The 12,873-nt window shown below is 20.0% G+C and overlaps 4 protein-coding genes and 1 long non-coding RNA gene across 8 annotated transcripts; 2 read left to right on the plus strand and 3 right to left on the minus strand.

Moving 5' to 3' along the window:
* Nucleotides 1-34: 34 nt before the first annotated feature.
* On the minus strand, nt 35-2,619 carry LOC100869214 (Glyoxalase 1). Of its 2 annotated transcripts, none has more exons than XR_015294494.1 (8): nt 2,408-2,619; nt 2,069-2,251; nt 1,599-1,988; nt 1,227-1,508; nt 978-1,107; nt 603-901; nt 301-518; nt 35-219 (listed from the first exon to the last, which is right to left on the minus strand). XR_015294494.1 is itself a non-coding variant. In XM_086915369.1 (8 exons), exons 2-8 carry the CDS (start codon nt 2,248-2,250, stop codon nt 127-129), a joined length of 1,590 nt encoding a protein of 529 aa, XP_086771495.1. In that variant the 5' UTR covers nt 2,251; nt 2,408-2,619; the 3' UTR covers nt 35-126. The 2 variants fall into 2 exon arrangements, 1 of the variants encoding a protein (XP_086771495.1); XM_086915369.1 differs by having other exon boundaries at nt 607-901.
* Nucleotides 2,620-2,855: 236 nt separating this feature from the next.
* LOC147656428 (lactoylglutathione lyase-like) lies at nt 2,856-5,456 on the minus strand. Of its 2 annotated transcripts, none has more exons than XM_031914918.2 (5): nt 5,359-5,456; nt 4,245-4,338; nt 3,561-3,856; nt 3,428-3,495; nt 2,856-3,318 (listed from the first exon to the last, which is right to left on the minus strand). In XM_031914918.2, the coding sequence occupies exons 3-5, from the start codon at nt 3,854-3,856 to the stop codon at nt 3,131-3,133; spliced, it is 552 nt and encodes a 183-aa protein (XP_031770778.1). In that variant the 5' UTR covers nt 4,245-4,338; nt 5,359-5,456; the 3' UTR covers nt 2,856-3,130. The 2 variants fall into 2 exon arrangements, with proteins under 2 accessions (XP_031770778.1, XP_012351162.1); XM_012495708.3 differs by lacking the exon at nt 5,359-5,456 and adding an exon at nt 4,418-4,586.
* On the plus strand, nt 4,391-6,664 carry LOC100869335 (BRO1 domain-containing protein BROX). 2 transcript variants are annotated; one of them, XM_003691276.3, is made up of 7 exons: nt 4,391-4,612; nt 4,790-5,020; nt 5,126-5,221; nt 5,326-5,504; nt 5,642-5,817; nt 5,942-6,174; nt 6,244-6,664. In XM_003691276.3, exons 1-7 carry the CDS (start codon nt 4,512-4,514, stop codon nt 6,488-6,490), a joined length of 1,263 nt encoding a protein of 420 aa, XP_003691324.2. In that variant the 5' UTR covers nt 4,391-4,511; the 3' UTR covers nt 6,491-6,664. The 2 variants fall into 2 exon arrangements, with proteins under 2 accessions (XP_003691324.2, XP_086771258.1); XM_086915132.1 differs by having other exon boundaries at nt 4,477-4,612; nt 6,264-6,664.
* On the minus strand, nt 5,485-8,762 carry LOC147656429 (uncharacterized). The gene is made up of 2 exons (XR_015294413.1): nt 8,479-8,762; nt 5,485-6,386 (listed from the first exon to the last, which is right to left on the minus strand). It is a non-coding gene; the product is annotated as an uncharacterized LOC147656429 (long non-coding RNA).
* On the plus strand, nt 8,494-12,567 carry l(3)02640 (porphobilinogen deaminase-like protein l(3)02640). The gene is made up of 6 exons (XM_003691273.4): nt 8,494-8,995; nt 9,501-9,573; nt 9,904-10,087; nt 10,851-11,121; nt 11,198-11,514; nt 11,584-12,567. The coding sequence occupies exons 1-6, from the start codon at nt 8,942-8,944 to the stop codon at nt 11,756-11,758; spliced, it is 1,074 nt and encodes a 357-aa protein (XP_003691321.1). The 5' UTR covers nt 8,494-8,941; the 3' UTR covers nt 11,759-12,567.
* The last annotated feature ends 306 nt before the right edge of the window (nt 12,568-12,873 follow it).

Here is a 12,873-nt window from a genome sequence, read left to right on the forward strand (position 1 = left end):
AAAAGTTTAATAAATAGGTTATAAAAAATATATCTTTGCAATTAAAAAAGTTTAATAACAAAGTATGGTGATGAAGTTTTAACAGTGTACAAAATACAATTATATTTATGAACAATTCATCTAATATCACCATCTTACAATAACTTGGTCTCCATCTTGTATTGAATAATAACTGAGTTCCTGAAGTGGTTTATCCAAAGGTATTTCATCCTTGGAAAGCTAAAAAATTACAAAAGAATAATATAAAAAAATTTATAATATATAATAAAACATATATGAATTATAAAATGTCAAAATTACATTTTGTTGTATAAATGAGAGATTTGGTATTTTTCCTCCAGTTTTAAAAAGTCGTTGTGCAAGTCCAATAACTTTTTGAACTTCCATATCTTTTAATAACTTTCTTTTAATTCCTCTAGGTTGATCTAGATGATCTGGGCATACAAATTCTACTGTTATGACGTTTGAAACCATTTCCACTTTTGTTTTAGATGAGGGAATATCAGAAATTCCATATTCTATAAACATTTCAAATAATATTCATAATTAATAAGAAAAAAATTATTTTTTAAATATATTATCATTATTATAACATCCTTCACCAACTTGCAACCAATGCTGCATATCGAGGGTGTTCAATTATAAATTGTTTTCTTTTTTCAGAGTCATCTTCAGAGTTACATTCAATCCATTTTGATAAAAACAATTTCAAATAATCATATTCAGCACCACGTCTTTCATCATGTAAAATTTCAGTGCCATTTAATGATTTTAAATTTGCAATTTTTGCTATGATTAATTGACGTGCAGTTTCCAAATTTTCATTTTTCAAAATAGGATTCTCTCTAAATTTCAAATCTTCTAAATTATTAAGTTTTTCTAATTCTGATACAGATTGCCACTGTAAATTATTATAAAATTATTTTTGTTAATAATATATTATAATTTATTTATATCATATAAATATTTATTTTTACCTCTGATATGTTATTATGTGATATATGTAATTGCCGCAAATTAAAAAAGGCTGTGGTTTTTACTATTGGTTCAGTAATTGGAAATCTTATTTTGTCTATTTTATTTGAATTTAAATTAAGATATTCTAAGCTGTATAAATAATTGTTTAATATAAACATTTAATTAAAGCTATAATTAAATACTATAAATAAATATGATTAAATATATATTATATAATTGAAATTATTATATTGTTATATATAATTTACCATGGAAGAGAATCCAATTTAAGAATTTCATCCCAATTGGATATCAAATTTCCTTCAAGTGTTAATTTACATATTTTCATTAAATTATCATCTTTTAATGGTCTTTGTATAATATTAACAATATTGAAAGAAACTGAAAGTTCTTGTAGAAATGGGAACATACACATACATTGTTGAATATCAAACCAATTATAATTCATTTTTGCCATAGTTAAATATTTAACCATAAAAAATGAATTTTTTAATACGTCCATATTTTTTTCAGTCGGCAAATAATTTTCACTAAATAAATAATAGATATGATAAATAATAGTAAATATTATATATTATTAATTATATTATATTAATTATATTCTTAATTAGGAATTTTACCTCACATTAAGTCGAACAAGACAATGAAGTTGACAACAAATATTTGCTACAATTTGCCAACTATTTATTAAATTTTTAGATATATCTAATTCTTCCAAGTTGGGACATAATTCTTTTAATTCACCAGAATCACCCGCAGTGCTAACACATTGTTCTCTTAACCATATTATTTTTAATTGATCAAATTTGCTTTGTTTTTTATTTACTTTAGAAAAACCAACAACTTCCAAAAAAGGAGCATTAATTTCCTTTTGTAAACTTATTAGTGTATCTTTATCAATACCAGCTAATTCATCATTGATGAGACCATAACGAATTTTAATAGCTTCAGGACAAGAAATTCCAAATCTTGCTTTACCAGGACGTATAAATGAACCTGATGTAGGATATCTATTATACAATATATAAATATTTTAATTGTGCAATTACTTTATATAATAATATAACATTATATTTTTATATGATTTTACCTAGCTTTAAAATATTTTATTCCTTCATATGTACCATTATGTTTTCCACGAGTTGGATCATCCCAATCTATACCAAGCCACAAACCTTTAGTTTCACCAACAGGACCCATGTACTTTAATGTACCTTGATGTCCATCACACTCAATTCGACTGTCAATTTCATATCTTTTATCTTCTACCATGCTAAAAAAGAAAAATTTTAATATTTTTTAATTAATATATCTAATCATATTTTTTTGCTTTCAAAAATAAAATTTGAGAAATATCATTCTTATGTTTTTATATTATATTTATTTTTAATACTGAATGTGTATATCACGTTGCGGTTTAAAATCTAACCTCAATGTAATAGATGATCATTGAAATTTATAAAACAAAATATTAATGATATAAACGAAAAAAAATCGTCACGGAGCACTCTACACAATATTAGAAATAATATTTAAGTTAAATATAAATGGCTATATAAACATGATTCAATCAAAATTAAAAGTAATATACGACAATGACATTTCTCTATTATATACAGTTAAGATACCTAGGAACTCTGTAGTATAAGATATTCCACACAAATAGTACTATCTTTATATATGAATATGTATGATATATAGATATAAATGAACCATACAATAATTTTTTGCATATTATTTATACATAAATTTTCTCCATTCTTAAAATTTCGATAAAAAATGATATCAAAAACGATAAAAAAATTAAAATTTATTTTTGCTTAAAACTGTATTTAGATATAAAATAAGGATAAATTTATAAATCAATTTTTACAAAATTGATGATTCAAAAATAAATATTTTGATTTTATTTACCAAAGAATAATTAGATATTACATTATATATAAATTATACATATAACACAATGTACAGATGCTATAAAATATACATAAATATGAATAATTACAATCTTAAAATGTATATGTACATATAAAATTATATATATATATACATATACATAAACAATGATGGTTTTAGTTTAGTTCAGATTATTTTGTTTGATGAAATTTATACATTTGTGGATAGTCAAAAAAATTATTTCATGCAAAATATTTTATTGAATTGGTACTATATTTGCAATATTCACTGGATTTAAGATTTCAATCCAATAACCATCTGGATCTTTAATAAAAGCAATTCCTTTCATCTTACCATCATTAGGTTTCTTTATAAATTCTACATTTAATTTTTCAAATCTTTCACATGCTTTTTCTACATCAGGTACTGTAATTCCAATATGACCTATGCAACAAAATATATTATATTAAATTTTTAATATTATATATATTTGTTATATATATTTTTATTTTGTTATTTTATGTTTCAATTCTATATTTAAAAACAATATTACCAAATCCACGAGGTTCAGTATTCCCATTATGATATGTAGGATCAGGATCAGTTTCTGTTCCCCAATTACTAAAAGTAAATAATAATTTTAATAAATTTAATTGTTATACATAACACATAATTTTTAAACATACTGAGTAAGTTCTAAAGTTGCTTTACGACTAAATGTCCATTCAATACTTTCTCTTTTATCAGTAGGTATATCTTTTGGATCTTCATATCCCAAGAAATATAAGGAAAACTTCATTTCGGGAAAATCAAGTTTCTGTAATAACTGCATACCAAGTACTTCAGTATAGAAAGGTAATGATTTTCGTGGATCTTTAATACGATACATTGTTTGTTGCATTATATAACCATTTGTTGCTGGATCAGCCTTCTTACAAAGTTCACGTGCTTCACAATTTGTTAATCCTGTATGTTCACCCATCTAAAAAAATTATCATATTTATTTAAGTATTATATTATGATTTACTAATAAAATTATATAAAATATCAATAAAATTATATAAAAAAAATTTACAGTTAAATTTATCTTTTAATTTTATCAATCTATAAGATAAAATATTATCAACTTTCAAGGACATTATTCATTTTTGAAAATATTTTTACAAAATAAGGATTAGAAAATTAATAAAAAATTAAAATAGAATAAAAAAAGCAAAAAAATTTATTTTAATATATAAAAATTATATAGGTTAAATAACAAGTATATAAAATTTAGTAAAACAAATTTATTATATCAATAATGACATAATATTTATTATATATCTATAATTATTTATTATTATATATACATTATTTTTTTTTATTCTTACCTTTTGGAAAATAATAAATATGACCGATAGTTATATATTACATACAAAGCGGAAGTGTGCGAAGAATTGCGTGATCTATTCACAATCACAATCTCTACAAAAAGTGGAATATCTTTTATTGAGTATAACGTTCATATATATAATATGTAGTTGTGTTGTGCAGTCTACTTTACCACTTCGATTTCCCTTATCTGTCAAATCGTGTAAATTATATTGAAGTACACAAATAATATTAAAAAAAACAGTTTAATTTATATCATTAACAAAATGGCTCATTGGTTTCATCGTAATGTACTAAAAGCTACGACAAATCAAAAATTCGAATTAAAAATAAATAATCCTACTGATGCTACAAAAAAATTATGCAGGTTAGCTATATTTATTAAGAAAATAAATTAAATGTATTTAATTTTATGGTCAATAATTATTTTAAACGTTATTATTCTATAAAATTTATTTAAAATAATAAGTAATATGTAAATGATAAAATAAATAATCATATTACAAGAAAAATTATATTTCAATTAGAATTTTTTTTATTATAGTGATCTGAGGTTATCAAGAAATCGCCTTTTGGATTTGATCAAAAATCCAAATAATTCAAGTGATACTATAGAACCGGCTTTTCATAGCTATTTAAGTTTATTATATGGATTTATATGGGAAATAAATTCTGATGTAGAAAAATCTGAACATGTTGGTAGGCCAAATCCAAGCAAACTTAGAAATGTTATTGTATATAAATGGACACATACATTGTTGGGACCAAATACTTAGTAATATATTTTTTTACATCTATTTAATTTAAATAAAAAAAAAATAGTTTTACTTTATATATTACTATATTCTGAAAAAAAAATTCTTTAAAATATTTATTATAGTTCTAGTGCTGATTCTGTATATGAAGCAGCTAATATAAGCATGAATGTAGGACTTTGGTTTATGAAACATGCTGCAATGATTGCTGCTAAAGATGAGTAAGTATAAATAATAAACTATAAAATAATTAGAAATATGAAATAAATAATATTATATGGAAATATCATTTTTTGATGATAATTAATTAAATAATTTAATTTAGTATAAATATGAATGAAGCAAAAGATGTACATACTCTGCTAAGACGGGCTGCAGGAATATTTACTTTTGTACAAACAGAATTTTTGCCACAATTGGCAAATCCTCCACCATTAGGAAGTGATTTAGATCCAAGAATAATAAATGCATATGTCAATCAATGTACAGCAGAAGCACAGGAAGGTTGTATAATATATTATTTTAATTATATAATACATTTATGATATATATAGAAAATATAACATATAACATACAAAATTGTTTTAAATTAATGATCTAAATATTAATAAATATATAATTTTATATACATTATGTTTCAGTGACAGTGGCTAGAGCAGTAGAATTAAAACATAATGCTAATTTAATATCAGCATTAGCTAATGAAACAAGTAAATTATTTTTGGATGCTGCTAATACTTTACGTTCATTTAAATCAGAGATATCAGCACAGTGGATTAAATATTTAGAACTTAAGGCAGCATTTTATCAGTCTTATGTAAGGAAGTTATTAAAAAATATAAAAAATATTTAAAAATTAAAATTTCTTAAATAATTAAAATTATTTATGTGTTATAGTTATATATGTGTAATTGTTATTTATATAATTAAATATGTTATAGGCTTATAATTATTGTGGCGAAAATTTATTATCTATGGATAAATGTGGAGAAGCAATTAAAGCCTTACAAGAAAGTGAAGCTTGTTTGAAAAAAGCAAAAATATTATGTGAAGAGTATGGAAAAATAAATGGACCAGCACCTAAAGTGAAACCAGATCAACATGCTGTATTTAAACGTTTAGCACCTATAGTAAAACTTACTCTTGATAAATGTAATCGTGAAAATGGTTTAATGTAAGTATCATATTAGATTGAAAAAAAATTTTAAAAACAAATTTAATTTTAAATTATATACTTTTAAAGTTATCATCATACAATACCAGGAGAGATTCCAACATTAGATACAAAAGCTACTTTTGGCTTAGTAAGTCCTATTGATTTCCAAATGCAATCACATAACTCTATATGGAATTTAAATGTATATGGATCATTATTTGGATTAACTCCTGCAAAAACAGAAAAAGAACAAAATTTACCCCCTGTTAAAGAAGATTCAATTCATCAAAGTACCAAAGATCCAAAGAATGCAAGTGGATGTTTGTTGCAGTAAATAGTTTTATGCAGAATTGCAATAAATGGTAAATTAAATTCATTGACTTTATTATCATTATGAGATACTATACGGAATATTTTACATTTTTTGATAATTTTGTTCCATGCTTGATAATGTTTTACAAGTAAAAATAAAACTAAAATATATAATAAATATCTAATATATAATAAATATATATGAATACTTTGTTAAGAAGTTATAATAAAAATATGAAATAAATAATATAAATACTATAAATATATAAATGTATACATTTCATACATTTGCTCATAAATATTAGTGAACACTATGCAATATGATACACTTTATTAGGAAATATTTCGAAATATTTTTAACAAGAATAAAATTTTTGACACATAAACATATATAAAATGCATTATATATTTATGATTAGAGTAAATAAAAAAAATATTATATAATATAATAATATAAAAGTAAATATTTTTGATATTTTGAAAATTATTTTACCATACAAGGCAAAACAAAATTAAAATTAACTTCATAGTATAATGTATAATTTACCATCATACAGAATCAATATTACAAAAACAGTAAACATATTTAATATCTACAGTTAATATAAATATTACATATTAAATATTAAATATTACATCTCATTTTAGTCTGTATTGAACTGAAGAAAATAGTATTATTTTTAGTAGTATTTTTATATATTTCATATTTTTTGTTAATTTCTTAATAAAGCATTTATAGATTTTTTTAATCTTATTTTATTTTTAACATATACTGCTAAAGTATGTATGGAAAAATGTAAAATTGTATAATTCTCAAACAATAATTATTTTTAAATATTTATATACATAATATTTAGTAAAATGCAAATTAACAATATAATATTAAATGAGCATTTAAATGTTTTTATTTATGTATCAAATAATATAACTAGTCTTAATTTTTAATTAAAAACACGAATTAAATTATTAACAAATTATAATATTTTTATATATATAAAAAATCATTTTTATTTGATGTATTTTTAATATCTTTATTTTATTTTATTAATGTTAATTGATTAAAATTTTCATTTGTGCAATTTAAAATATAAAATATACATACATGATACATATATGAATTTATATATTTTATATTGAATACATAAGATATTTGTATCTAATTGATAATATGAAAAATATTAAAATTTATTATTATTTTGATGAATTTGATGAATGATGAATTTTGGATATTTTTTGAATTTTGAATCTAATCAATATCTTTTGAAAGTTTCATATAATAACAAAAAATATTTTTAAAATATTTATATTATAACTGTTTTTCTATAAAATTTTAAAATATTTTTCATAAGATTTATTTTTTCATATCTTATGTACCTACAATGTATGAATATTGTATAGAATTAAATATAATTTTATTTTGTATATTTAAAATTATTTAAACTTCGAAATTGTTTATTTTATTTATTAAAAAAAAAAGATGCAATTATTATATTATATATTAATTATTATATTATATTATATATAATAATATTCGTAATATATTATATTTATTTTTAATTTTTGTATGTATATATATGATTTATATAAATTTAATGTGTTATATAATATAAAATATAATCTATATGTACATTAAAATTTAATCAATCTTATCTAATTATATATATAAACAATAATCTAAACTGAATTTATTTTTCAAATATAATTATAATAGAAATTTTCAATTATAATTATAAATTAAAATCCATAAAACAAATATATCATACAAAAATGATATCAGGATTTAATCCTTTATGTCCTTATGTAATGTTTTTTCCTTTATTTCTTATATAATATATATAATATTTATCCTTCATATATGCAAGAAATAAATTCAAAATCTGATTTTTATTTGATTTTGATTTTGAATCTTAAAAATAATTTGATTTTATGAAAAAAATTTTTCAAACATCGCGCTGTGTTTGCCGAATGTTACATTTGTCATGCGCATTAAAAAATAAAATCTATACTAACTTCTCAAGACATGATATAGTCAGCATATATCAGTGATTCCACTCATTATCTGTTCCTTCTACTCAAATCGCATTCTTTAGTGTTACTTTGTGATATAAAGAGAGTAACGTGCGTGAGGATGTAGTTTTCTTTCTATACTTACATATTAATTATACATTCACGTTCTACTGCAGTGTCAGTAACTGTGAAATAAATCTCAAATTTATATATAATTTTCATAATAATTACAAAATTTTTTAAAATATTGGAGTTATATGTTGTGTTTAAGATTACTTACAAATAGTGAAAGTTGTTCGTGTCTTTGACCTAATTCAATTTTTTATGTCTCTTGGACATAATATTTATTACATTCCAAAATAAGATAGAAATTTATAATAATTATTGATTAATAATAATTATTATTGATAATATTGTATAATTAATAATTAATAATATAAAAAAAGAAATAATTTAAATTGCGATAATGACGAGTATGGATACACGTGACGTAATCCGAGTTGGATCTCGAAAAAGCGAGGTAAATATACAAATAAATTAATTTTTTACAAAAAAAGTATAATTATATAATATATTTTTCTAATTCATTATTAATTAACACTATAATTTTTATAATTTTATGATTAGACGTGACAATTAGATAAATATACACTATGATAATTTTTAAGAATATAAAAAGAAAAAAAAATATTTTTTCTATAATTATAGTATAAAATATATAAATTTTCTTTATTTTATTTAAAAAATAGTAAATCATATTTTATTTATAAATAATATATGATTTGTATAATGATGATAGATAATTATTATTCTACATTAGTCAGCAATTTTGATATTGCATCTATTATTTTTTATTCAAAAAAGCAAATTTTCATTTCATATATAATAAATATTACATGATTTCCTGTAATATAATAATTATAATGTTTTATAAAAAAAATATAGTAAAATAATATTTTTTAATAATATAAAATTTTTTAATAATATGTATATACATTTTGTAATATATTTTAATAATTTTTTAGTTGGCTCTGAAGCAAACAAAATATGTAATAGAATGCTTAAAAGAATATCATCCAACAAAAGAATTTCAAATAAGTAAGTAAACTATACTTAAAATTTATTCATTTAAAATTAAAATTTATTTTAAAAAATTGACTTTATTTATCATATTATTAATTACTAATTATTTGTTTATTATAATTATTTAATATAATATTTTATATATCATTAATATACATGTTTTTTATTATATAATTGTCAATAAATAATAATATATAAATATTCTTATGTAATAAACTATGTATATAATATTTAAACTTATATAACAAATACCTTTATAATTTTTTGAATGTATATTTATATTAAAATTTTTTAAATTTTTAATAATTTTTGAATACAAAATTATAAAAATATATTAATTTTTAGTTACAATGTCTACCAAAGGAGATAAAATTTTAGATAAATCTTTACCCAAAATTGGAGAAAAATCTCTATTTACAGAAGAATTAGAACTTGCCCTTGAAAGTGGACGTGTTGATTTTGTGGTACATTCATTAAAAGATTTACCTACATCATTACCAGAAGGAATGGCTTTAGGTGCAATATTAAAGTGAGTATAAAACTAAATTATAAAATTATAAAGTAAGTTAATACAAATATAATATTTTATTCTTATTTTAAAATGGTGATTTGTATATCTAAAATTTAAATTTATAATAAAATTATTTTATCTAAATTTTATTAAATATAGAATACTTATATACATTTTTACTTTATCTTAATATTTATTTTTTTTACCTAAAAAAATTAAAAACCAAAGAGCAAAGTTATATTATAAATTTGAAAAAAAAAATAACTAAAAAAGAAATATATTAAAAATTATTTTTAAATTATTTAATTAAATATTACTTTTTATTTCAATAAAAGATATTTATTAAATCTCAAGGAAATCTTTTAAAAAATAAAATGATTAAACGATTAAACTATGAAAAAACTATTATATTTAATTGCTCTAATTAAAAAAAATATTTTTATAAATATTAATATAAAATTTATAATTAATAATTTAAAATTAATAGCTAAGATTTTAGTTTAATTCTTATTAAATTAATTAAAAAATTGTATAGTTATTGGTAATCATTATCAATGATAGGAATATTAATAATTTATATGGAAATTGTGTTATATTGTGTTATACAAGAACTATTGCAAAATATATTAAAACTATGTTTTCAAAGTAGTATGTTATAAGATTTAAATTAAATATTTAGATGAGAATATAATATAATAATATTTTTATAAATTTTTTAATAAATTTTTAATAAATTTTATTTAAAAATTGATAAGTATATTTAATATAAATATTTTTATAGGCGCGAAGATCCACGTGATGCAGTTGTTATGTCTAAAAAGTATAAAAATAAGACATTATCTACTTTACCAGAAGGTAGTGTCATTGGTACTAGTTCATTACGTAGATCAGCTCAATTAGCTAGAAATATGCCACATTTAAAAGTGGAAAATATTCGTGGTAATTTAAATACTAGATTAAGAAAACTAGATGATGAAAATGGACCCTTTGCAGCAATTATTTTAGCTGCTGCTGGTTTAAAAAGAATGAATTGGGAAAATAGAATAAATCAAGTAATTTTCATTACAAGTTTATACAAAATTCTTATATAAATTTTTTTTATTTTTCTTTTCTTTTTAACATCCATAGCTATTAGAACCAGAAGAAGCATTGTATGCTGTTGGACAAGGTGCATTAGGAGTAGAATGCAGAGAGACAGATTGGAAAATATTGTCTCTTTTAGAACCATTATATGATGTAGAAACAACTTTAAGATGTGTATGTGAACGTTCATTTCTGAAAACATTAGGTGGAGGATGTTCAGCACCAGTTGCTGTTTCTTCAACCTTAAAAAACAAAATTCTTACTATTACTGGTGCTGTATGGTCTTTAGATGGACAAAAATTTATCAAAGATACTTCTAAAAGTAAATTGTACATACCTGATGATGATGGAGAACCTCCGAAGTAAGTAAATATAATTAAAATTTTATAAATAAAATTAGTACACAAATATTCATATAATGTTTACAACAGGAAATGTCCGTATCGAGAACCGCAACTTTACTGTAGTGTCGCACCTGGCAAAGTAAGCAATTTAAGTCTTTTGGGTGCTGAACAACTCGGTAAAGATCTTGGAAAAAATCTTATAGAAAAAAATGCTTTAGATGTTATGGCAGAAGCAAGAAATGAAATTTTGAACTCCAAATAACATTAATAATAGTTATGAAAAAATATAAAAATTAGTCTTTCTTGATGATGAAAACAAATTTTAGGAATTCACATTTAGAGATCTTTAATATTTTCATAATTAATTAATATGAAAAAAGTACAAAAAATGACTTATAAAAATTCTAGTTCATTTTATCACAATTTAAAATTATTATTTATTACATCGTTTAATTTACAATCTTTATTTTAATAAGAATATTTATAATATATTCTGATTTTATTCCATTTATTGCTTCATAAATTGTATACAGACTTTATATATATATATATATATATATATATATATAATATATATATATATATATTATATTATTAAATGCAGTTTAAAATAAAAGCTATACACTGCCGTGTTATAATTTAAAAGTCATACAAAATGTTATTGTACTATGCATAATAATTTATAATGTTTCATATTTTTAAATAAAATTATGAATGCAATGTATCATATTTGAAGCTTCATATATATATATATAAATATCTATTTTCTTAAAACAGATGTCATTATCAAGAAAACTAATTATAAATAAATATTAATATAAATATTATAATGAAATAAAAATTTATAAAATATTATATCATAAAGAAAAATATATAAAAATTTTTTTTTATATTTTAATAGTATGATAATAATGATAAATATGATATATATGTATTTAATCGTACAATATTTTTATATTAAGTAAAATGAGTAAATTCATTTCAACTAAATGATCATTGCACTTATATAATAAAATAATATATCTCTTTCTCTTTTACTTTTATTATAAAGATTATATCTTTGATATTTTATTGTTTTCTTTTATTTTTATTCATAATGCCGACTTGTCATTTATTTCAGAAATATAGGAATCATTTCTGATAATTATTTCATGGATGTAAAGGAATATAAAAATCTTAGATCAATTATTTATTAAAAATTATTAATTATTAATATATTATATATTTATAAAAAAAATTTAGAAATCACATATATAATATTTGTAAAATTATTATATATTTTACGTATTATTATAAATTGTAAGAAATTAAAGAATATAAAAAATTATACATTATATTTTATTTCAAAGGAAAAATATTCAATAATATAATTAATAA

This window comes from Apis florea, unplaced genomic scaffold (assembly GCF_048593485.1).
Source record: "Apis florea isolate Af1SG1 unplaced genomic scaffold, ASM4859348v1 contig_3772_pilon, whole genome shotgun sequence".
Classification (NCBI taxonomy): domain Eukaryota; kingdom Metazoa; phylum Arthropoda; class Insecta; order Hymenoptera; family Apidae; genus Apis; species Apis florea.